Consider the following 26,545-nt stretch of genomic DNA (forward strand, 5'->3'; position numbering starts at 1 on the left):
AGAGGCGACTGACTGATCAATGTCATTGTATCGCAATCGATCGCAATTATGTCACTCACTTGATTGTCTGGTCCAGCTTTAATCATTTACAGACAGCTGGAATATTGCTAAGGACGGTGTTTACCAACTACATGTGTATATCAACTGATTTATTGAAACAAGGTGTTATGGAAAATATGTTTGGTTTCCAACTGTGTCTTTTGAAGCTGTGACCGAAATGATAGTTTGACTCTGGCAAAGATCCAAAGAAAAATAAACGTCATTGCCACAGCACACTGCACTGCAGGCGACCCTGGTTACAGCGGATTCGGATAAAGCGCCAAGTCGATTATAACGACACCAACATTAAAGGTCACATGCAACCAAAAAACAAGCATAATTAAAACACAATTATTCATGACACATAATATACATTGCTGATTATGAAAAAACAAATAAACAAAATTATAAGCGTACAATTGCAAATCAAAAGTGCAATATTTGGTACTTGGGTTTACTTCCCTCGAAACGAAGCACCCGGGAGACCGAACCCAGTCAGAGCGGGTGGGTGTGCACTCAAGTGTAGCGAAGTCTTTCATTGGCTGGTTCATTTGCCGATTCACTGAGGGCTCATTATGTGTGTGTGTATATTGAGATGTTGTGTTTGTAAATACTTGCTCATTTTGTCTGCATTTGTGTTCGATCCAATCAACAAATACTGAGATGGTGAACTACTGCGTGGCTGGAAACTGTCGTTCGTTCAAGTACAAAGAAGGACTTGAAACTGACAATCTGAGTTTGCACCGGTTTCCGTCCGATCCAGTCATCCGAGAAAAATGGATGCAGTTTGTTTGCAACCCACAGACATAATAACATGTCATATGTACAAGTATCACACCTGCCTGTCTGTGTAATTACATAATGTGACAGAGACAGAACTCAGGTGCACGAGCCATAAATCAATGTATTTTGTTTATGGTGCATAGCCTGATACGTTTCAAGTTCAAATTGCATGTGGTCAATGATTGAAGTTGTGTATTGCATATTGTCATTAGCAGACAGGCAGGCAGACACATAGGTGTCAATAAAACAGACATTGAGTTTTGTTTGTGACAGAGACCGCTGATCACAATCAATATATTTTTTTCCCATAGACATGTATTAAAACATTTCAGTTTTCAAGCTGAGCAATTTTTAACAAAGAAATTAGTATTTCTAATACTACACTTTCTTGAAAAACTTGGTTTGCAATTCTGCCAACCCCCCATAAATAAGATGTGAAAACATATAAGAAAAAGTACGGGACCAGTGTATTTTTATTACTGCAGACCAAAGATGCTTGTAATCACAAGAAACATATTTTGTTCTCCAACTTCGACCACAGCGATAATCCTTGCACGCATCACTTCCTGTGTTTTTACGAGTCGCCTTCCCGGTTCAAACCACTTTTCACCCAAGCGCTGGGGTGACATTAGTAAATCGTTTGAACTCCGATTTCGCGGGGTTTTTTTCATCGCGTTATTTTCAACTTTATAAGTTGAATTTGCATTTTTTACAATTTGCTACTGTAAGTCCATACCGAAAGGTATTAGAAACTGCAACGTTGTGTTTTGCGTTGCATGTGACCTTTAATTAATCTATTTCGTTGGATTAAATATGGGGCCCAGGGATAGCCTAGAGGTAAGAGATTTCGCTGGCCTGCGTTCGAATATGGACGGTGCGAAATAGACAGTAAAACACTGTAAAATGTGTTTCGTATGTTACACAAATACAAGACATGTTAAAATATAAAATGTTTAAGAATGTGTTTAGGGTCTAAAAGCATAAAATGTGCTATCACAGACCAAACACCACCGAAATACAACATATTCATTACCTAAACACGTTTACAAATCAAATAAGTTTAAATATTTTTATACACGTTTAAACTTGGTCAGGATAAAACATTTTACATAATGTACATCTCGTGGTGCGTTAAGTGACATATAGATAGGATGTATAATATATATTAAAGTTAGTAACGCAGCAGCCTTGGCGGGTCTGTGAGTGAGTGACCATGTGATGAACATCATGAGCATCGATCTGGCAATTGGGAGCACTCATGTGTCAACCAAGCCAGCGAGCCTGACCACCCGATCCCGTTAGTCGCCTCTTATGACTGTTACTGAAGGTTTATTCTAACCCGGACCTTCACGGGTTAACAGGCTTTGTCATATCACATGTACGACAAGTGAGTTAAAATCTAACGTCACATTGGTAAGATTTCAAATATTTCAGCCATATCGTGGTGAGAGAAAAATATATACATTGACAACAAATATATTTAAACAGTTTAACATCCCTTCATCGAGGGACAGTATAACAACTAGGTTTTCATATATTTTGTAAAAACATAGCAAAGTATACCAGGCGACATTAATAAAGGGTTAAAGGATATAAAGCACATGTAAAGACTGACTGAGTTTGGTTTTACGCCGCTTTTAGCAATATTCCAGCAATATCACGGCGGGGGACACCAGAAATGGGCTTCACTCATTGTACCCATGTGGGGATTCGAACCCGGGTCTTCGGCGTGACGAGCCAACGCTTTAACCACTAGACTACTCCACCGCCCCGCACATGTAAAGAAAGGTTAAAGCGGACAGCAGCCTGTCGTTGAGTTTGACCAGATTCCAAAAGGCCCATAGCCTGACCCCTTTCAGCAAGTGTCAAAATACGTCTCATTTTAAGCTGCAATTTCAAACAGGTAACTGAACAGTGACCCACCGTGAAAAACCATCAATGTATGTGTATTGTCCTCCACTTTCCATGGATAGAGCGACTTGCACGTGCACATCAGGTGGATTTCCATATTGACAATTTGAATTAAAATGTGTAATTTGTAACAGAATGTAATTGACGTTAAAGAACGTAATAATGACATTTCAACGGCCTGATGTGTTTTTCCATACTGTTAAGAAAGTTTGTAAAACATTCAGTTGTATATATTTCAAACAAAAACAAAGCTTTTACAACCTTTAAGAAATAGTGTTACCAATAGCTTTGACGCTTCATTAATGACGCCGAGTATATAAACTATCAGTTAACACGCTATATAACGGGATTATACCCACGTGGAACGAACTGATACAATATTGACATAAAATGTACAACACGCCAATAACTTGGCAATAAGGGGCTACAGGTAGGTAACCAAGTAATTGCAGGTCCGGCTCATACCAAGGTTTAAAAATTAATTAATACATGTGTTGTTGCTAAGAGTATTTCTTTCATACAGTCTTTCATACATCCTACCTCGTTAGGATGAGAAAGCCACAATAACTCGGTGCACCTAGTGGCTGCAAGAGTTGTATACTCCCCAGGGAGTTGAGATTGATAAAAAAAAAATAGGATGTGCCGTTGAAATTGACATCCAATGATCGAGGAAAAAATACCAGCTCCTTGAGCATGCACTAGTTGCTTGGATATGTGCGCTATATATACTCATGCCAATAATGGTTGTCACCCCTTCAAATTGGTTTTATTGGAGAGGGTGTGTGGGGTGGGGTGTGGGAGGGGGTGACAACCATTATTGGCATGAGTATAAATATCCTATAATAATAAGCTGACAACGCTGTACACGTTGTAGTCACCCTCACCCATACTAAAAGACTACAAGAGATCCTTTAGACTTGAGAGTGAATTTCACGGAGGGTAGTATATTGGGCTTTCCCACAAATAAACACGTCCTAAACATGTTTGGGGCATAAACATGTCAACCTTATGGGACAAGAATGGTGTTACCGTTTAGGATGTAACTACATCTTTGCAGCGCATGGTGTTTATAAAACCAGGAAGTATTGCATGTATTACCTTGCCTTATGCTGTGGACGGTTTCAAATGGCTTCTTGTAGGTCAGTAGCCCCATATTCCCACGTCTCACTGAGTGGGTGAGGTTAGTTTTACGCCGCACTCAGCAATATTCCAGCTGTATCGCGGACGTCTCACTGATGGTTTGATTCTCAGCGTATGTGTGAAACTATTTTGTTACCCCTTACCACTGACATGAGTAAAACACAACCATGTTACTTGTAGGTAATAAAGCAGATTGTTAAACTTTAAGTTCAAATTGTAATTGTCCCTGTTTCAGGAATGCCGGATGAGGTATAATCTGCGAAGGGTTTGTGTTTATTCTGGGCGATAAATAGTATAACAGTCTGTCCCTGCTATCGTTTTACGACCTAACACCAAATAAGCAGATTTTGTCATTCGATACGGAGGAGCAATGAATGTTATGCTTTTTGTAATCAAATTTCAGCCTACGAGATATCGGTCACCCTGCCTACTCGTTTAGATAGACAGGTACCCAGTCAACATATACCTTAGGGTGTTACAAAGTCAAGTGAATACTCTGTAGGAAACACTTTCTGCCAGAGTGGCCTTCCTGCCATGTTTAATCCTCCTGATCTCCACTTATAGTACTTGCACATGCTGCAGCTATTGTTCTCAAAGAAGAAGTAGGAACATGACGTTTTTTCCCGGCATGCAGCAGCACACCTCATGTCGGATTCAGCCGGAAGTGAATGGAGGATCATCAGTCGGATCGGCTTGGGGGAGAATATGAAAGTTCCATACTTCTTCTTGGCTGAAACGCACCATTTGTTCATATGAGAGATTGTATAGCAGACATCAAATCTTTAGCTCAGTTTGAACATAAGATAAAACATTAAGGCAAGTTGAATGATCCAAGACAGACAGTATTAGTAAGCCCCCTGACACTCTCGTTTTCGCTCTCATACAGACATAGCCTTCAGGAACCTTCAGGACCCCCTCACCCCCAACAGACCCACCACCACTCTGGATCCGCCCCTGTATCTTCAACATTAAATTACATTTGTGACGTCATTCGATTGTCTGTTCGCTCCATTACGTTTCAGGAATGGAGCGATGTGTACCGGTTTCAAAATAACACCTTCATTTTGTCATTTTGACATATAATTTTGATAACAGAAATATTCCCAATACTTCGAATGTAATTTAAGTAGGGTAATATCCTCGTAACTCTCCATTCCTTAAAAATAATGTGCCTCGGCCCCTCCGGGGCCTCGGCTCCATTATTTTTAAGGAATGGAGAGTTACTCGGACATTACCCTCTACATAAGGTTTGTTCGGAATGAACGACTCCTGTAGTAAAGCAGCCCCTTAAAGCAGGGAGACTCTATAAGGGGGAGTGGTCACTCCTCGGAAAGCTCCTAAGCTATGCCTCGGCTCGTCACGTGACCAGTGCAGCCAATATGGCGACAGCGTAGTTTTTAAGATTGAGCCCGGTTTATTTTCAACAGCTGATTACATACGCTGAGTGTTGTGACAACTGAAAACCTACATGTAGAAGATAAGTTACCTATTCTGTCACTTCATTTTAAGTCAAATACTTGTTATTAGTGTCAGTATAAGTACAGTAGCTTTGTAGTAAAGTTTCAAGTGGGCATGTTGTAGCTCACTGGCTTCAATTCTCAGTACACAGCGAAGAAAGACTAACTTATATCGCTAAAAACTTCTTTCACATATTCGTTTAATTTTTAGAAGGGAAATATTCCTTTTGTTAAAAGGTGTTTGCAAGTAATAGTGATATTTTTATAACTAAAAAAAATTTGTTAGGGTGTATTTGAGGTGTGTGAAAAATATGACATATCGCCGATTTGCCATTGAAATACTACAGTGCGTTGTTTGAGTGTTTCTAGTTAGTGTTCAAAAACATCTTTCACATACACCTTCAATTTTTATGAGGGGAATATACCATCAGGTGAATGGTGTTTGCAAGTAATAGTGATAGTTTTATAATTTAAAAAAAATTGTTAGTGTGTATTTGAGGTGTGTAAAAAATATGACATATCGCCGATCTGCCATTGAAATACTACAGGGCGTTGTTTGAGTGTTTCTAGTTAGTGTTCAAAAACATCTTTCACATACACCTTCAATTTTTATGAGGGGAATATACCATCAGGTGAAAGTGTTTTGCAAGTAATAGTGATAGTTTTATTTTATTTTTGTTAGTGTGTATTTGAGGTGTGTGAAAAATATGACATATCGCCGATCTGTTCTGATACGCCATTGGTGCTTGTGATGCTTGAGTGTTATAGTTCTAAAACTTCTTTCTTTCTTGTTGATCTTAGTATTTGACAAAACTGGAAAGGTGTTTGCAAGGCTTTGTGATAGTTCTTAACTTTCTGTTCTTGAGGGGTCTGTGACAGTGTCAGTTAACATTCTGTCAATGCCCATGTCATTCCACACATGCAATAAGATATCTGAATTAGTTACTAATGTAAAAAAATGTCTCAAAGTAGATTTTTTATAAAAAGGACAGCTGATGTTAACATGTTCTACCGATAGTTTTGCGTTCTTTAACATGTTTGGGGAGGGATGGCCGTGGTGTATCATTTATTCTTTCATTCATTCACATATGTTCTTTTTCTTTTGTTCTTTTTCTTAATTTCTTTCATTCATTCACATAAAATTCTTGCTCTTAATTCATTCATTCATTCATTGTAAAATTCCGACCTATACAATACACTGGCTGAAGTACTGTTAAACGCAGCCGAAGTTGCGCTGGGACCGAACCAAATAAATCACTGTGTGCGTTGGAGCATGACGAGGCACACGTTAATTAGTACAAATGGTAAAGAAAGCAAGCGAGTGACCTATCCCTGTTGTAGAGTATCCCTGCTTAAAGGGAGCACTGTGGTGGAATTCCGACTGTAAACAGCAAAGGGAGGTCACTCTACCTTACGAGCTGCTTCGGGAGTATTACAATGGTGTTTGGACACGACATTTTTATGAGCCACAAGTTACTGCCTCTTGCAGAAGTAAAGTTACCATATACTATGCGGCGTAATATGTAATTAAGAAAACAAAATCAGGTTTGGTTGATTCTGGATTAAGTGATTAAAGATGATGACTGAGGAAACGGGCCCGAGTCTTCGACGTTACGAGCGAACGCATTAACCACGAGTCTACCCAACCGCTCCGTTAACGGTAAAAGATGAGAATCATTAGCATCACTGTGTGTATTTTCGCACGTATAAACGTTTCCAGCAAATGGTTGGGATTTGGATTGTCCTCCCCACCGCTTCCCATGAATGACATGAATACTTTGCTAAGGGACCTGTTTTCTTACACGGAATCCTCCACACGTCCTACAGCGTCGCAGAAGAAGGATGTTTAGATGACAGGACCGTGGATACAGTGAATGGCAAACTGAAATGTAAGCATCCTTCAACGAAAGCATGAAACCAAATAAGCACCCTTCAGTCGTCAAATGAAACCAACGGTTATGACAAAAGAGTTGTGGTAATTCGAGGTCTCTGACTGCATCCATGATGTTTCAGTCAGGACATGTTCGACTGTGTCAGTGAGGGTGTGTTCCGCTGTGTCAGTGAGGTCATGTGCAGCTGTGTCAGTGAGGTCATGTGCAGCTGTGTCAGTGAGGTCATGTGCAGCTGTGTCAGTGAGGGCATGTACCGCTGCGTCAGTTAGGGCGTGTACCGCTGTATCAGTGAGGGCGTGTACCACTGCGTCAGTGAGGGCATGTGCAGCTGTGTCAGTGAGGGCGTGTACCACTGTGTCAGTGAGGGAGTGTACCACTGTGTCAGTGAGGGCGTGTACCGCTGCGTCAGTGAGGGCGTGTACCACTGTGTCAGTGAGGGCGTGTACCGCTGTGTCAGTGAGGGCGTGTACCACTGTGTCAGTGAGGGCGTGTACCGCTGTGTCAGTGAGGGCGTGTACCGCTGCGTCAGTGAGGGCGTGTACTGCTGCGTCAGTGAGGGCGTGTACCGCTGTGTCAGTGAGGGCATGTGCAGCTGTGTCAGTGAGGGCGTGTACCGCTGTGTCAGTGAGGGCGTGTACCGCTGCGTCAGTGAGGGCGTGTACCGCTGTGTCAGTGAGGGCGTGTACCGCTGCGTCAGTGAGGGCGTGTACCGCTGCGTCAGTGAGGGCGTGTACCGCTGTGTCAGTGAGGGAGTGTACCACTGTGTCAGTGAGGGCGTGTGAAGCTGTGTCAGTGAGGGCATGTGCAGCTGTGTCAGTGAGGGCGTGTACCGCTGTGTCAGTGAGGGCGTGTACTGCTGCGTCAGTGAGGGCGTGTACTGCTGTGTCAGTTAGGGCGTGTACTGCTGTATCAGTGAGGGCATGTACAACTGTGTCAGTGAGGGCATGTACCACTGTGTCAGTGAGGTCGTGTACCGCTGTGTCAGTAAGGGAGTATACCGCTGTGTCAGTGAGGGCGTGTACCGCTGTGTCAGTGAGGGAGTATACCACTGTGTCAGTGAGGGCGTGTACCGCTGTGTCAGTGAGGGCGTGTACTGCTGTGTCAGTGAGGGCGTGTACCGCTGTGTCAGTGAAGGAGTATGCCACTGTGTCAGTGAGGGCGTGTACCGCTGTGTCAGTGAGGGCGTGTACCGCTGTGTCAGTGAGGGAGTATACCACTGTGTCAGTAAGGGAGTATACCGCTGTGTCAGTGAGGGCGTGTACCGCTGTGTCAGTGAGGGAGTATACCATTGTGTCAGTGAGGGAGTATACCATTGTGTCAGTGAGGGCGTGTACCGCTGTGTCTGTGAGGGCTGACTGTTGTATCAGTGAGGGCGTGTACCGCTGTGTCAGTGAGGGCGTGTACTGCTGTGTCAGTGAGGGCGTGTACTGCTGTGTCAGTGAGGGCGTGTACTGCTGTATCAGTGAGGGCATGTGCAGCTGTGTCAGTGAGGGCATGTACCACTGTGTCAGTGAGGGAGTGTACCACTGTGTCAGTGAGGGCGTGTACCACTGTGTCAGTGAGGGAGTGTACTGCTGTGTCAGTGAGGGCGTGTACCGCTGTGTCAGTGAGGGCATGTGAAGCTGTGTCAGTGAGGGCATGTACCACTGTGTCAGTGAGGGCATGTGCAGCTGTGTCAGTGAGGGCGTGTACCGCTGTGTCAGTGAGGGAGTGTACCACTGTGTCAGTGAGGGCGTGTACCACTGTGTCAGTGAGGGCGTGTACTGCTGTGTCAGTGAGGGCGTGTACTGCTGTATCAGTGAGGGCGTGTACCACTGTGTCAGTGAGGGCGTGTACTGCTGTATCAGTGAGGGCATGTGCAGCTGTGTCAGTGAGGGCGTGTACCACTGTGTCAGTGAGGGCGTGTACTGCTGTGTCAGTGAGGGCGTGTACTGCTGTATCAGTGAGGGCGTGTACTGCTGTGTCAGTGAGGGCGTGTACTGCTGTATCAGTGAGGGCATGTGCAGCTGTGTCAGTGAGGGCATGTACCACTGTGTCAGTGAGGGCGGGTACTGCTGTGTCAGTGAGGGCGTGTACTGCTGTATCAGTGAGGGCATGTGCAGCTGTGTCAGTGAGGGCATGTACCACTGTGTCAGTGAGGGCGTGTACCACTGTGTCAGTGAGGGAGTGTACCACTGTGTCAGTGAGGGAGTATACCGCTGTGTCAGTGAGGGCGTGTACCACTGTGTCAGTGAGGGCGTGTACCGCTGTGTCAGTGAGGGCATGTACCACTGTGTCAGTAAGGGAGTATACCGCTGTGTCAGTGAGGGTGTGTACCGCTGTGTCAGTGATGGAGTGTACCGCTGTGTCAGTGAGGGCGTGAGTAAGGGAGTAAGGGAGTATACCGATATCTCAGTCGATATGTCAGTGAGGGCGTGTACCATCGTTATATTGAGGGCAAGTCAGTCCATGCCACCCATTAATTTACAGTTTTACGGTTCCAAAATACTTACGAACACAGTGCGGTGTTTGTACATTATTATGCAACAGAAAAGTCCCATTCCTGCTGCAAGCCACCCAAGAAACGTCGCCCATGTTGATGTAGCCTGGCTCACATGTGAAGGTCATCACGTCCAACCAGTGAGGCGTTTTGTCTGAAGTGAGGCCAACGCGTGAGGGAAAAGAAGATTCGGGTCACTGCAGGTTATTTCTGAAAACAGAACTCAACTCATTATCCGTCCTCGTTTCATCTTCATGGCCGGCAGAAGGCTCAGATGGGACCCTTCAACTGGCCTCACTCCCATAATATTTTCCTTCTTAATAATAATAATAAATGGCTATTTCTTGTGCGTCATAGTCCATCCAGAGCATGCTCAAAGCGCTACATACAAAAAGAGTCACTAGAGTTGATGAAGAAGATATGACAATTCGTCAAAATAAACATGACAATATTTCGCAGTTATAGGTTGTAGAATTTGTTGAACAGGAAGGTTTTGAGTCCCGATTTGAATGCTTCTAAGGATGAAGCATTTTTTATGGGAGTAGGAAGACTGTTCCACAGGGTTGGTGCTGCAAATTTGAATGAACTATGGCCAAAGTGTTTGAGATGAACTTGGGGAACTGAGAGAAGATCTTGATTCTGGGAGCAGAGAGAACGGGCAGACATATATGTTGACAACATTTCAGAGAGGTATGGAGGAGCTAGGCCGTGTCTGCAGCGGGAAACAAGGGTAAGGATCATGAACTGAATTCTGGCTTCAACCGGCAGCCAATGCAGACTCTGGAGGATTGGGGTTATGAGAGACCATTTGGATGTTTTAGTTACAACTCTGGCGGCGGCATTTTGAAGTTTTTGAAGTCTGAAGAGAAGATCATTAGAGATTCCAAACAGTAGGCTATTGCAATAGTCAATCCTGGAGAGAACAAGTGACTGAGTGAGAACTTTAGCAGCATCTGTGGTTACAAGATGGCGGATGGTACCAATAGAGTGGAGATGGAAGTAGCCTACTCTACAGAGATGGTTCACATGTTGCTCCATGGTGAGACAAGGATCAAGATAAACACCTAGGTTCTTTACACTGGATGAAAGTGAGATATCTGAGTTGGCTACTGTGATGTCCGTAGAGTTTATCCTTTTCAGACGTTGCGATGTGCCTATCAACATAGCCTCAATCTTGTCATCATTGAGCTTCAGCTCATTTGTCACCATCCATGAACTAATTGCCCTCGTGCACTGACTCACTCTTGATCAGGCTATTTGTACATCCTCTGGTTTGAAGGAATCCATCAATTGGAGGTCGTCTGCAAATGCGTGGTGATTCACATCAAAGTTATCAATGACCTTCTCCAAGTGGTTTGTGTATAACACAAAGAGAAGTGGCCCAAGGACTGAGCCCTGGGGTACACCACACTCTAGGATCGTTGACTCAGACATGCTTTCAGAGACAAGAATGACTGACTTCTCGTGCTCAGATCGGAATGGAACCAGGCCAATGCATCCCCTTGTATGTTATAATCGTCCTGAAGACTGCTGAGGAGCTTCTGATGGTTGACCGTGTCGAACGCTGCTGAGAGATCAAGCAAGAGGAGAAGTGACACATTACCCAAGTCCGCATGGCATCTCAGGTCATTCAGAATTTGAAGTAAGGCGGTCTCAGTACTGTGCCTAGGACGATAGGCTGATTGGAATCTATTAAGAAAATCATTTGAAGAGAGGTAGGATCTGAGTCTGACATCAACTGCACGTTCAAGGATCTTGGAGAGGAAGGAAAGCTTGGAGACAGGTCCATAATTCTTGAGAGTATTGATATCCAAATTGTCTTTCTTAAGTAATGGCTTTACCACAGCTTGCTTGAACACCTCTGGAAAGACACCATTAACTAAGCTCAAGTTGATCAGTTTCGTGATAACTGGCAAAAGAGTCTCCAAATAGTCATCAAGGAGATGAGTTGGCATTGGATCAAGAAGACACAATGGGTTTTTAACCGTTTGATGAGTGCAGCTATCTCACCCTCAGTGAAAGAATCCAAGCTGTCCAGGCAGATCCTATCATCGGGTGGGCATGTTTGATGATCCTGTGTGTCAGGAAATGTTTGGTCAAAGCATTTCCTGATATTTTCAATTTTACTTGAGGAGTAGGCTGAAAAATTGTCTGCAAGATCCTTGTCACTAGTAGGCGATGGTAATGGGGAATCGTTTTTCATGCCAAGTAGATATCCCATAAATTTGTGATAGAAGGAAGGATTCTTCCCATTGTCAGAGAGTTTCTTAGTACAGTAACTAGATTTGGCTCCTCTAAGAGCCCTAGCACAAAAGTTCCGCTCAGACTTATACAACTGACGGTGAAATTCAAGGCGACTCTTCCGCCAATACTCTCTGCAGCTCTGCATTTCCGCTTGGCTAAGAGAACCTGCTCATTGTACCAAGGAGTCCCTGATCTGACAATGATCTCCTTCGGAGCTGATGGGGCATGTTTATCTAAGAGAGATGGTTTACATCATCCGGGGGATCTTGGAGTAAGTCAGAATTCACAAGATCTCTTCGAAACTCGTCATTTCAATAGACTTGAGATTACGACAGGATCGTTTGATAGTCTGACGCTGAGGTCAGTCCATACTCCAGGTCATAGAAACCAGAAAGTGATCGGACAGTTGTATATCCTGCACATTGACTGAAGACACCGAGGAACTGCTTTCAGAGGATATTACCCAGTCAAGGATATGGCCTCTTTTATGTGTTGGAGCATCAACATACTGACACAAACTATGTAGTTTGAGAAGATTTTTCATCTTCTTTGTATCTGAGCACTGACTATTATCGTAGTGAATATTAAAATCACCTAGCAAAATAGTGTTCAACTGATTATACCTATCAACCAGTCCAGACAACTCATCATGGAATACAGAGGTTGAAATTTGGTTTTTTCTTTGACGACGGTGGACAATACAAACACACGACATGAGCACAAGTATTTCCAGAACTAAGTTTAGTGTTGATTGACTCAAAGCTTTTGAATTCTTCCAAATAGTCTAAACATTCTATCTGAATGTTAGACCTATGTATCACTGCTACACCCCCACCGGCGTGCTGGGATCTGGGAGCATGTATACAGCTGTATCCAGGGGATGTCAGCTCAGCGAGTTTCACCTCATGCCCCTTTTGTCGTCACCATGTCTCAGTGAGTAAAAGAATGTCAATAGCATTTTCCTGAATCAAATCAGAAAGTTCAAAAGTCTTGTTTTTGCATGATTGAACGTTTATCAAGGAGACATTGAGTGTATTTGGAAATCTTCTAGGATAAACTTGAACCAAGTTGTTAAAGTTAACACCTGACCTCCTTGTTCCATCCTCACTCTCAAATACTCTTTGAATCACTTTAAACCGTTTTGGTATCTTTTCTTCCAGCTCTACATCCTCTTCTGGTTCGCTTTCTTAATGAAATTCTAAGATTATTCAGATGGTTGGTTGGTTGGTTTTATAGTTTTAGGGCGACGTGGGCCAATAAGAGGCCTATTTGCGCCCAACACATTGACTTGATTTAATAAACAATCATATGTAATTTCATCGCCAAAAGGAATCGTTTAGCTAAGATAAAAGAAACGACAACACTATTAATTTGGATAGATGTATACATATATGGAATAACCTCTGCTTCGTGTTACGGATTAAAAACCTTAAGTAATCACTTTCATTTCTGAAACATGAAATACTCATTCAATAAAAAAGCAGTAGGTTCAGATGACAGAGTGTTAAAATGATTTAAAACCACAGAACTAAATCTGTCTAAGCCATTCGAGAGCCTGTCTAGATTATTCAGATGGTGAAGTAGTTCAGAGCTAGGTCCCTTGGCAGTTGTTCCAAGATGTGCACTTGAACACTTTTAACCAATGGCAAGCAGAGTCTCCCTGGTGTAGGCTATTGTTGACTGATTGGTCATTGTTACAATGGCCGAGTCAGCTTGGGTTTTGAAGGCCTTTACCCTTGATTGGTAGTGAACTCAAGTTGACAACAGAATCAACCTTTATGACTGAGAACATTATGCACAAAATCCACATTTCAGTCCCCAAAGTCTCAAAAATTGCACCAATATGTGAAGGAAATAATCATGTACAATATGATCAACTTTGTAGAATCAAATTGTACAATAATCCAGTGAAAAGTCCAAGTTTGTGAGAGCTTCTTTGCTATATACAGCGACATGTCACCATAACTTATTTCAGTCGGATGTTGTTCTCCTGTTGCATGCTTACCAATCTGTCACTTGAATACCGGGCTGGATCTCAGGTTTGGAGTATCCGCTGTAAACAATAGCTACCGGAAGTTTCGAGTCGAAAGCGACCTTGAACTTGGGGTCAAATTATGGGAGACTGGAGTCAATACCATGTGCAGATTGTAATTTGAAATAAAGTACAATGTCTGATTTTTTATTTTAGTTATCGCAAGTCACCCTAAAAATTGACACAGACTAAACAGCCCATTCAAACAGGGAGCTATATTATCTTGTGTTTGTCTTCAAGGTTATGGTAAGACTTGATCTGAGGTCCATTTTCTGAGAAGAGAACGAGCCAGTAACAGTTTCTTTTGGTCATATCTGCAGAGTTTCTTTCCGTTGTGAGTCTACTTGTTATAGCCATAATTAGGGAGCTAAGCATTTGACAGTCTGGAAGGTGGATGTATTGTTGCTGGGTGATTTACAGAAGCGTAGCAATAATATGTCCTCAAACTTTAAAGGCACACTTCTCTAAAAATAAATAATGCATGTCTCTCAATAATACTAAATACCATTTCTCAGGGAAGCTACCAATAATTTATTCCAAAAATATTAAATTACAATATTAAATTGAAAAAATTGAATGTGTTCGCCTCGAAGTTACAAGTATCGATTTCAGTCAAGTCGCAATGGATAAGTCTTTTATTGCATAAATAGGAAGCTAAAGTGAGTGCATATGCCCCAATATATATAATATAGGCCAAAATATTGTCGAAAATATGTGACATTGTGCCTTTGAATCAAAAGTAAACTGTAAAACTCACAATATCCCAATAGGGCCCATAAGTAGGTCGCGGTACTTTGCGAGACTTTATTACTACCGGTGAATTCTATCGAAAAAGGGTAAGTTGTATGCTCTCTTCATCGACTTTTCGAAAGCATTTGATTTGGTAAATAGATCGAAATTATGGTTAGTTTTGCAACAGAAAGGATTAACACCCAAGATGTTAGGTTGCATCAAATCCATCTATAGTTGTGTTAAATCTTGCGTAAGAGTCTATAATTCTTTTTCACAGTTGTTCGACTGTAATATTGGAGTTCGTCAAGGATGTATCTTGAGTCCCTTCTTGTTCTCCATTTTTATAAACGATGTAGCTGATAGTATTGAATCGTTGTGTTATCCGGGCATTCAGTTACACCCAGAATTAACTCAGTTGTTTCTCCTTCTATTTGCTGATGATGTAATTCTATTCTCTGACACCATCTACGGGCTACAAAAACGTATGATTGTCCTTGAACAGCATTGCAAGGAATATAAGCTATATGTCAACTTAGATAAATCTAAAATTGTTGTGTTTAGAAATGGTAGTATCCTTACTAAGCACGAATTATGGTATCTTGGAGGTACATTAATTGAGTGCGTTTCTTCATTTAGATATTTGGGAATAGTATTTTCACAAACATTGTCATGGCATAAACATTTTGAGAGCTCTATTTTACAATCCAAAAAAGGCTTTGTTCGGTATTTTGAAAAGTTTATCAAAATTCGAGCACATGAAATGTGATGTCTTCTTCAGAATTTTTGACACTAAAGTAATGCCTATGTTGCTTTATGGTGCCGAAGTATTGGGTCTAGACTGTCACTGTAATTCACTGTATATTTTGCGTACAAACGCTGTATAATGAATTGGTACAAACTGTTAAATATGCCTTCTATACGTTTCCCTAAGAAATGTTACAATTTATTACTATTAGATGCTTCAAATGGTAAAATTAACTTGACATCAAAATTAAAAAAACCTATTGTATACAATGGGTTTTGGTTTTGGTTTTGAAAATCAATTTATTCCTAATATAAACCTTTTTTATTTCTGAATTCATATCTAGAGCCCAAAGCACATATTTACAGGAATGGCATTCCTCGTTGTCTAATGGCTCAAAAACTTACCTATATTCTCAATTTAAATTAATTTTTGGTGTTGAGCCATATCTCCATTGCATAACTATCAAGAAATTTCGTATTGCCTTAGCGAGGTTCAGGTGTAGTTCAGACCAACTGAATATGGAAACTGGTAGATATATAAAGAAACCAAAAAAGTCAAGATTGTGTAAAATGTGTTCCTGTAACTATGTAGAAAATGAGTACCACTTCTTACTGATTTGTACTGCCTATGATGATCTACGTAAACGTTTTATCCCTGTCGATGTTTTCACCCATCCAACCTTGTGTAAACTTAATCGACTGATGAGTAATGCTACTCCTCTGGTTTTAAGAAGTCTTGCCTTGTTTATCTTCTATGCTAACAATCGTCGTCGCTACAGCTTGAAGGCTGTTAATGTATAACGTTGTACCATGGGCCGATGGCCTACATTCACATGAATAAAGACTATATATATATACTTCCGGTGAAAAACAACATTTTACGGCAATGACGATAGGAATGTTACAAGGGACATGTCCTGGCTAGTCATACCCGACACACGCTGTCTGATTCAGGAAAGTGTGACATGCAACAGGCTTCAAAAACTGGCGGACTATGTTGCATGAATAGCACGTGTATACCTGTCAACAGCTGTGCAGCCGAGCGTGGTAGTACACTTGGTCCAATCTAGTGAAGTCATATTTTGCGGTCGCGCAATTTGGAACCGGAACTGGTCCTTGAATATATGCATGTCACCCGAAATCTGTTACCGGAAGTAGCGCCTAGCGAGTCTTACGGGGCCCATACAAACCCGAGACACCTCCAGAATATTGAGTTGTGGATCCTATACAGTGTTGTCTTTCATTTTATGGTTGTATTAGCATAAGGGCATAAAGCTATACTTACGAGCTCTACGGGAGCAGGTGTAAGGGCAAACAGTGTCCCGGATGTTAGCGTCGGTTTCACATCGTCCATTCTGGGCATACTGGCCGCACTGACAGTCTGACTCGCCTGACCCCCCTTCAACATAATTGTAATGAGTGAGTGAGTGAGTGAGTGAATTTATTTTTACGCCGCACTCAGCAATATTCCAATTATATGGCGGCGGTCTGTAAATAATCGAGTATGGACCAGACAACCCTGTGATCAACAGTATGAGCATCGATCAACGTAGTTGGTAACCGATGACATGTGTCAACCAGGTCAGCGAGCCTGACCACCCGATCCCGTTAGTCGCCTCTTACGACAAGCATGGGTTACTGAAGATCAATCCTTCACGGGTCAACAGAGGACCGTTTATGACATCCCGTAGACAATCGTTCAGAATAAACCCAGGTTAACATCCCCTGACCTTTTTTCTCCTTGAAACGTCTTTCAGTATTTATGGTTCTAATGAGTCAGTGATATGGGTTTAACACTGGTTTTCCATTTACATCACGCCTTCTCAGCTTTAATCTGGGAGGACAGCCCTATGTGAAGCAGGGTCCTCCTCCTCAAAGCGATCGTACCTTTGTACGTCTATGCTAAAGTATGGGAGTTACGTTCATCTTAGCTCTACGATAGCTTTGTGAAACGGGGCCCTGGTCTTAGACTTTTACCACTTTGGTGAAACTCACCAGCACGGGTTAGGTACTGACAAACCTAGAAACAGGGGTTCGAACTACAAATCGCGACACCTTCGAAGAAAATGCCTACCGTCTTGACAGAGAGTAAATACTGTGACACTTACCGTGACAGAGTGCCGGGGTATCACATGACCGCCCACATTTCTCCCAATAAATATCGGGTCTGAACTCACAATCTTGTAGAACCCAAGGCTTACATCTATAGGGCATCTCACTATTATGACACGAAACTGGAAAAGAGAAAAAGATTCCAAATGTACATACAACTGAGAACCAATGTAAACCAGGAAACACCTATATGGCTAATCTATCTTGCACTAATTGTCTCCGCTGCGAAGCTTTATAACTCATAGATTTCAGTGTGAAATGTGAGTGCACACTGATTGGAAGAAACTGTGTAGCGGTAGCGCCATGAGTGAGTGAGTTTAGTTTGAGCAATATTCCAGCAATACCACGGCAGGGGACACCAGAAATGGGTTTCACACATTACACCCATGTGGGGAATCGAACCCGGGTCTTCGGCGTGACGAACGAACGCATTAACCACTAGGCTAACCCACCGCCCAGTAGCGCCATTAGTAATCCCACGGTTGACGTCATCTGACCCGTTACGATCCCATACAATTGGTCATCAGCATCCCAAATGGCGACTTGGACTTAGTTGACACATGTCATCGTATCCCAATTGATTAGATCGATGCGCATGCTGTAGGTCACTGGAAAGGCTGATCCAGACTCGATAATTTACAGACCGACGTTATATAACTGAATTATTGATGATTGTGGCGTTAAACAACAAACAAACAAACATACCTACCTGTACAATTAGGTAATATTAATTCGTCCCGTGTGCCATCATGTTTACATTGAGAACTCCCCCAGGTTTCTTGGCCATTGCATCCTTGGCAGGTGAAGTAAACCCAGTGTGGGTACGTTGTCCTCCCGACTACAGAGTACCCATCTGGTACATCCACTGGACAGACCATCTCTGAAACAATGAACAAAATCAATATAATTTCATTTTTAAGGATTTCATGAGAACGACCATGGTGAAAGTGCCTCTTAAATTAAAGATGATCTTCACAGATTCGTAATCGGCTACACTTATAAAACTGCATGGCCCAAGATCAAGGCCCAAGACAAAGGATCATAGACTGATATACGAGACAAAGGATCATAGACTGATATACGAGACAAAGGATACACAGACAAAATATCACTGATTTATATACCAGAGAAAGGATCCACAGACAAAGGACCCCTGTTTGGTATACCAGACAGAGGATCCAGAGACAAACGATCATTGACTGATATACCAGACAGAGGATCCACACACAAAAGATCATTGATTGATATACCAGATCCACAGACATAGGATCACTGTTTGATATAACAAACAAAGGATCAACAGACAAAGAATCACTGATTGATATACCAGACAAAGGATCAACAGACAAAGAATCACTGATTGATATACCAGACAAAGGATGCACAGACAAAGAATCACTGATTGATATACCAGACAGAGGATCCACAGACAAAGGATCATTGATTGATATACCAGATCCACAGACAAAGGATCACCGTTTGATATGGCAGACAAAGGATCTCATGTGGACAGACAAAGGATCACTGTTTGATATACCGGACAGAGGATCCACAGAAAAGAATCACTGTTTTATATACCAGACAGAGGATCCACAGACAAAGAATCGCTGATTGATATATCAGACGGAGGATCTACAGACAAAGGATCAGTGATTGAAATACCAGACAGAGGATCCACAGGCAAGGGACAACTGCTTGATATACCAGACAGAGTATCCACAAACAAAGGACCACTGTTTGATATACGATACAGAGGATCCACAGAAAGGAATCACTGTTTGATATACCAGACAAAGGATCCACAGACAAAGGATCGCTGATTGATATACCAGACAGAGGATCCACAGGCAAAGGACAACTTACTGATATACCAGACAAAGTATCCACAAACAAAGGACCACTGTTTCATATACAATACAGAGGATCCACAGAAAGGAATCACTGTTTGATATACCAGACAGAGGATCCACAGAAAGGAATCACTGTTTGATATACCAGACAGAGGATCCACAGAAAGGAATCACTGTTTGATATACCAGACAAAGGATCCACAGACAAAGAATCACTGATTTATATACCAGACAAAGGTTCCACAGACAAGAATCACTAATTTATATACCAGACGAAGGATGCACAGAAAAGAATCACTGATTTATATACCAGACAAAGGATCCACAGACAAGAATCACTTCTTCGCGAAAGAAGAAGAATAGCTAAACTAATCACATTTTTCAAAATGTATCATAACAGATTACCCCACTATCTAAACGAACTCGTCCCTCCCTTCGTCTCTCAAGTCAGTAACTATCCCTTACGTAACGCATCGCATTTGCAAACTATTGCCTGCCGTACTGCTCTATATGACAATTCATTTCTACCGGACTCTGTAAGTTTATGGAATGCTTTACCGCAAAATATTAAATCTCTTACAGACATCAATGATTTTAAATCTGCTTTAAGTCATAGAGCTAAAGACATTCATTTCAATCCAAATATAGGATCAAGAGTTTGTCAAATCCTCCACTGTCGCTTAAGGTTAGGATGTAGCGATCTCAACGCTGACAAACGCTACAGACATATATCAGAGAGAGCAGATTGTTTGTGTGGCCACCCTAATGAAGATGCACGTCATTATTTCTTTGTATGTCCCAGATTTGATGCTGTAAGAATAAATAAATTTTATTATACCAATGGCTTTTCATTAGAAACAATCTTATACGGAACGTCTTCCATGGACCAGCAAATTCAATCACATATCTTAAAATCAGTCCATCTATTTACAATTGAAACTAGGCGCTTTAACTGAGCAAGCCATACACTAAAACCTATAATTCTCAAAGCTATACTACTATGGATCCCGACTGCAGATGCCATGAATGTATACAACCATCATGATTTTAAGTTTCTGACTACATGTCATACCATCTACTTTCATTTTAGATATCATCTTTTCTTGTTATGATACTGTTTCATATATCTATGTATATTGGAGCGGTCTTCATATAAGTTCTTTCGAGCTTGTTGACCAATCCAGTTCATGAAAATTCTGTCTTTGCTTTTTCATGAAATAAATATGTTTAAACCACAAGAATCACTGATTTATATACCAGACAAAGGATCCACAGACAAGAATCACTAATTTATATACCAGACGAAGGATGCACAGACAAGAATCACTAATTTATATACCAGACAAAGGATCCACAGACAAGAATCACTGATTTATATACCAGACAAAGGATGCACAGACAAGAATCACTGATTGATATACCAGACAAAAGGATCCACAGACAAGAACCACTGATTTATACACCAGACAAAAGGATGCACAGACAAGAATCACTGACTGATATACCAGACAAAGGATGCTCAGACAAGGGACCACTGTTTGGTATATCAGACAGAGTATCCACAGACAAAGAATCACTGATTGATATACCAGACAAAGGATGCTCAGACAAAGAATCACTGATTGATATATCAGACAGAGTATCCACAGACAAGAATCACTGACTGATATACCAGACAAAGGATGCTCAGACAAGGGACCACTGTTTGGTATATCAGACAGAGTATCCACAGACAAAGAATCACTGATTGATATACCAGACAAAGGATGCTCAGACAAAGAATCACTGATTGATATACCAGACAAAGGATGCTTAGACAAAGAATCACTGATTGATATACCAGACAAAGGATGCTCAGACAAAGAATCACTGTTTGGTATATCAGACAGAGTATCCACAGACAAAGAATCACTGATTGATATACCAGACAAAGGATGCTCAGACAAAGAGTCACTGATTGATATACCAGACAAAGGATGCTTAGACGAAGAATCACTGATTGATATACCAGACAAAGGATGCTCAAACGAAGAATCACTGATTGATATACCAGACAAAGCATGCTCAAACAAAGAATCACTGATTGATATACCAGACAAAGGATGCTCAGACAAAGCATCACTGATTGATATACCAGACAAACGATGCTCAGACAAACAATCACTGATTGATATACCAGACAAAGGATGCTCAGACAAAGAATCACTGACTTACATAACATGAGAAAATATACAACCTGATTGGGTTGGCAAAGGTGTAATTGCTATTATCAAAATACAGGGTTTTTTTAAAAGCCAGTGTCTGGGGAAACAGTCGACAAGATGCAAGGTAGCGCTAAAGAGCGAGTACCCACGGCTCGGTAAGTTAGAGAGGAATGACCACGGTGGAATTACCCCTTAAATCTGTCTATAGTACCTTCAGGCGAACAAATCGTGTAAATACCTCTGGTAATAACCAGAATCATGTTTTGTGAAATAACACCAGAAGCAGACTAAATACTAAACCAATGGGAGTGATATAGTTACCAGGACAGAGGGATGCGCATAAGCTACCAGTGCGACTAATAAAACATTTGCAATTAGATGTGTACAACTCGTAAGGTGGTAAAACTGACCATAAAGACATGAGAATTATCTACATAATCCCATTACTGTTTTGTTCAAACTCCTGGAATGTTTAGGCTTAGACAAAATTGGAATTTCATGGCACAAACGGCTAACAGGATTCGGCCAAATGCGTGTTGGAATTTGGGTTGTTTAATGCCGCAATATTTAAGCCATATCACTCTGTCTGAACAATCTCAACTAGACATTCCTTTGATAGATTTCAGCTATATCACGGAGGTGAGCAAATACTCGAGACTGGGCTAGACAATCCAGTGACTGACAACATGAACATCGATCTGCCCAATTGGGATACAATGACATTCATCATTAAATAAAGCAAGCCTGACTACCCGATCCCATTAGTCGCCTCTCGCAACAAGAACCATTGGTTGCTGAAGACCTGTTCTAAGTGGGAGGGATGGTGGGGTAGCCCAGTGGTTCAAGTGTTTTCTCGTCACGCCGAAGGCCCGGGTTCTATTCCCCACATGGGTACAATGTGTGAAGCTCATTTCTGGTGTCCCAGCCGTGATATTGCTGGAACATTTCTAAAAAGCGGTGTAAAACTAAACTCACTCACTCACTCTAAATGCGATCCATCGCCTCTAGCGACAAGTATTGGGTGCATCTAATCCATACCCTATAACCTTTCTCCCCCGGAGAGTACAGCATATGGTATAGCATCTAAACACACCTCTATATCGACTAACGCTTAGTCTCTGAATATATTATAATGGTGACGGTACCAAATAAACCCTAGAGGAAAAGGAGCCCAGGGGAAATGGGAGATTCATTTATGCTTCATTTATGGCTTTATCGTTGCTGGGAGGGTTAGTCAGTATGGAAAATAACGTGGATCAGGGACTGTGAGACAGACTAACCTCTATAACACAACGGAGGAAATATTCCCAACGACAATGCAATAAATAAGATAACCAAATACACGTTGCTGTTCCCGACATTAATTGTTTCCTTTTCTTTTGTTAGCGAACTCAGCTGTACGCTTTATTTAGACGACGTCTTTTTCACACAATCAGACTTATAGAAGGATGTTCGTGTACCTGTGGTATATTCACAGTGTTCTTGTACGCTTTATTTAGAGTGAGTGAGTTTAGTTTTACGCCGCACTCAGCAATATTCCAGCTATATGGCGGCGTCCTGTAAATAATCGAGTCTGGACCAGACAACCCTGTGATCAACATGATGCGCATCGATCTAATCTATGCAACTGGGGAGCGATGACATGTGTCAACCAAGTCAGTGAGCCTGACCATCCGATCCCGTTAGTCGCCTCTTACGACAAGCATGGGTTACTGAAGATCAATTCTAACCCGGATTTTCCCGGGTCACAGTTTATTTAGAATTTGCCAAAGAGTGTAATCGCCAACACCAGAAATTATTCAGTTTTGAGTGTCTGTCGAAATAAACTAGTGCTCAAAAGAAACTATTCACCGCAAAAAAATTACATAAAAATTCATAACAATATGATTGAACTGATAAAACCATACAGGGGAGCAAACGGCGAAACAAGTTAACGAATCTCCTATACGTCGACAAAAATCCAAAACGACTTTTTCTGATGTAACACGAAATGCGCGAGCATACTGACGGTATAAAACAGCCTACGCAACACGTGAGCAACACAGTAGTAATAAGAACACAAACATGTGCCACGTCAAAGGCAGTTCGAAAGAGAGAGAGAGCTGTCAGAATGGCCCAACAAGGAGCTAACCACACCGTGATTGCCAGACCCTTCCGCTGCACCCGAGCAGCTGTCATCAGACTGATGCAACGACTAAGACAAACAGGCAATACATCAGACAGACCTAGGAGTGGTCGACCGGTGATGATCGTCACATCCGGACAATTCATCCGAGAAATCGTTTTGTAACGGCGACGTCAACGGCAGCGACGGCACTAGGACACCGTATCAGTCGACACAGATAAAAGTGTACCGGCGACGAAGAGAACATGGTATTCGAGCGCGTCGACCCTACCGCGGAGTGCATCTGACTCTTCAAAACCGACGTCGTCAATTGACATGGGTCTATCAGGTGAGTTTGACGTTTGCAGATGCGTGACTGGCGACGTGTGATGTTAACCGACGAGAGCAGGTTTTGCCTGTACAGTAATGACGTCCGGGCACGTATTTACAGACGAGAAGATGAACGTTTAGCGCCGAATTGCGTTCAGCAAGTCCGACCGTTTGGAGCCGGTGGCTTGATGGTATGGGGAGCGTTGTGCGGCGATCTCAAAACGAGACGTGTGATTATTCATGGCAACCTGTATGCTCGAAGATACAGGGATGAAGTTTTGCGATCACATGTGTTGCCATTTAGCCAGCAACAACCACGTGGCATTGTCTACCAATACGATAACGCAAGACCTCATACAGCAAGACTGACACACGACTTTCTGCATAACGCTAACATCGTTGTTTTGCCGTGGCCAGCATGTTCTCCTGTCATGATTCCTATAGGAAACTTATGGGACTACCCGGATCAACAAATCAGAAGACTACCACCTGTCACCGCTAAACAACTGGAACAATGTCTCCTACAGGAATGACAACGGATCACCGCTAACGCCATTCGTCGTCTTACGTCATCAACGCGTCGACGTGTTGTGGTGTGTATTGAAGCCAATAGTGACGCACTCACTATTCACATTTGATGACATTTTACAGAAAAAAACCGGCTTGTTGATTGTTGATTTGGCTAAGTGTAAGTCTTTCAGTGTCATTCCAAAGGTACTTTCGACTTTGTGTGAAATGAAATTATGTACATTTGCTGCAGAATTGAATACCCTACTGAAATTAAACAGATTTTCATGCATGTATGCTTTTCGTTTCTTTTCAAATTTGGTCAAACACACTGTATACATGTACTTTATTTTCTAGCACTAGTTTAGATTCCACTGGATGTAAACAGCCAAACACTGGGTAAAGGCGTACGGACGGCTCACTAATGCTAGGCGATGGTCGAGGAGCTCTCGGGGGATGATTTTATCAATAATGGGATTTTGATATGGATTTAATAAAGTATTTCAGGTTATTTGCACGACTTTACTCTCATCCTGGATATGATTGACGATCCACTTCACTTCATTTGTGTGGTCATCACTTGTATCTATAGTTTTACACAGTTAAGTCCATGCCTCGTGATGTCATATTTTCTCATCCTCTGAAAAATCAGTCATGACGTTTTTAATCAACATTAAAATGTGACAAAGTGAATATATCTTAACCTTACCTGCGAGATTCTGAGCACCGGCTAACAATGAAATACTTTGCAGCAACCAAATTGCTTGAACAGCGTTCACAACCGACACAGACACCATCATCATTCAGACAGTCTGACAATTCAGTAACAGTCCCATGTTTCCAACCAACTGCATTACATCATGCAGCTTCATAATTTAGACTCGAACGTCTCTTGAGCATACCTGTTGTTTTGTGTTAACACTTTGATCATAAGAGGGTACTGAATACAAGGTCTATACGTCTGGCTTTAATGTGAAAAGTTTAAATGAACTTCCCTTTCGGGAAATATTACCCCAAGGAACAAGTCACCCTATGTGGATATCTATGGACATGCTTTAACGCCTTGATCGCAGTTTCAGAGAGGAGACAGAATTGATCGATCGCACGCTGAAAGAGAATTCTAGTGTGGGTATGTGTAAGTCAGCATTACATCCCACTAACACCTCGTTGCCAGGGACACCCATTCATAAAAGTGTCCTGTTAATTATCGATATCAGGACTCTTTGTCGGAAAGTGTCCTGATATCAGATACAAGGACACTTTTGAAAATCTTCATTAAGCTATATCGTGACGTCATCAAGATGTGGAAACTGAAAATGAGTTTTATTTTCACATTGCCAAAGATATCAGTTCAAACTGAATTGAAAACATCTTGACTCAGTCAACGACCATAACTTTCTAACGAACAGAAAAGTCAAGACGATTTATCAGTTATTCAACGCTACTTAGAATAAGATTTCCAAGGATGTTCCATCTGGTTTTTAATATTTGAATAACAACATTTTTGGAATGTGACTTCTGGTTGCCGTCGTCGCCACCGTCGCCGTCATCGACATCGTAGATTCTGACATCAGCTTGTTTTCGTTCTGACAGGTGGAGGTGGGTGGAGTTTGTCTGATATTTCCTTGTTGATTTCCTCAGGGGCGCGCTTGTAAACCCTCACAGCATTGCTTCTGTGGCCTGTTCTCGCCGTGATGAGCTCCTCGTTAACCTTGGCGTTGAAAAGGGTTGTCGCTAAAGTGACCTGAAAAAAGAAATTAATATTTTGCTTTAAGAGAAAATACAAATGTTTTATTGGCACACCAATGTTACAATTTACGAGAACACTTTTACTGGTTAATCAGTTTTCGGAGTTAAAGTAGCAAAACGTTTTTTAAACAGGCATTGTTTGTATACTAAGCGAAAAACAGGTTAATGACCATTCCAATTTTCAATATCAATGTATTTAAAAGTTCATATTATTATCTACATAACACTTAAGTATT

General features: G+C 41.8%; 4 protein-coding genes across 4 annotated transcripts; 3 read left to right on the top strand and 1 right to left on the bottom strand.

The window, feature by feature from the left end:
• Window positions 1-4,372: 4,372 nt before the first annotated feature.
• Window positions 4,373-25,367, bottom strand: LOC124290046. Its single transcript, XM_046726734.1, has 6 exons — window positions 25,270-25,367; window positions 18,275-18,445; window positions 17,562-17,687; window positions 16,739-16,852; window positions 9,715-9,911; window positions 4,373-4,603 (listed from the first exon to the last, which is right to left on the bottom strand). The coding sequence occupies exons 1-5, from the start codon at window positions 25,361-25,363 to the stop codon at window positions 9,829-9,831; spliced, it is 588 nt and encodes a 195-aa protein (XP_046582690.1). The 5' UTR covers window positions 25,364-25,367; the 3' UTR covers window positions 4,373-4,603; window positions 9,715-9,828.
• Window positions 7,543-8,004, top strand: LOC124290019. The gene has a single exon (XM_046726702.1). The coding sequence runs from the start codon at window positions 7,543-7,545 to the stop codon at window positions 8,002-8,004; it is 462 nt and encodes a 153-aa protein (XP_046582658.1).
• On the top strand, window positions 8,143-8,842 carry LOC124290020 (cadmium metallothionein-like). Its single transcript, XM_046726703.1, has 2 exons — window positions 8,143-8,422; window positions 8,544-8,842. The coding sequence occupies exons 1-2, from the start codon at window positions 8,143-8,145 to the stop codon at window positions 8,840-8,842; spliced, it is 579 nt and encodes a 192-aa protein (XP_046582659.1).
• On the top strand, window positions 8,861-9,801 carry LOC124290021 (cadmium metallothionein-like). Its single transcript, XM_046726704.1, has 2 exons — window positions 8,861-9,584; window positions 9,752-9,801. The coding sequence occupies exons 1-2, from the start codon at window positions 8,861-8,863 to the stop codon at window positions 9,799-9,801; spliced, it is 774 nt and encodes a 257-aa protein (XP_046582660.1).
• Window positions 25,368-26,545: the final 1,178 nt, after the last annotated feature.

This window comes from Haliotis rubra, unplaced genomic scaffold (genome assembly GCF_003918875.1).
Source record: "Haliotis rubra isolate DU_JTF1 unplaced genomic scaffold, ASM391887v1 Scf455, whole genome shotgun sequence".
NCBI lineage: Eukaryota > Metazoa > Mollusca > Gastropoda > Lepetellida > Haliotidae > Haliotis > Haliotis rubra.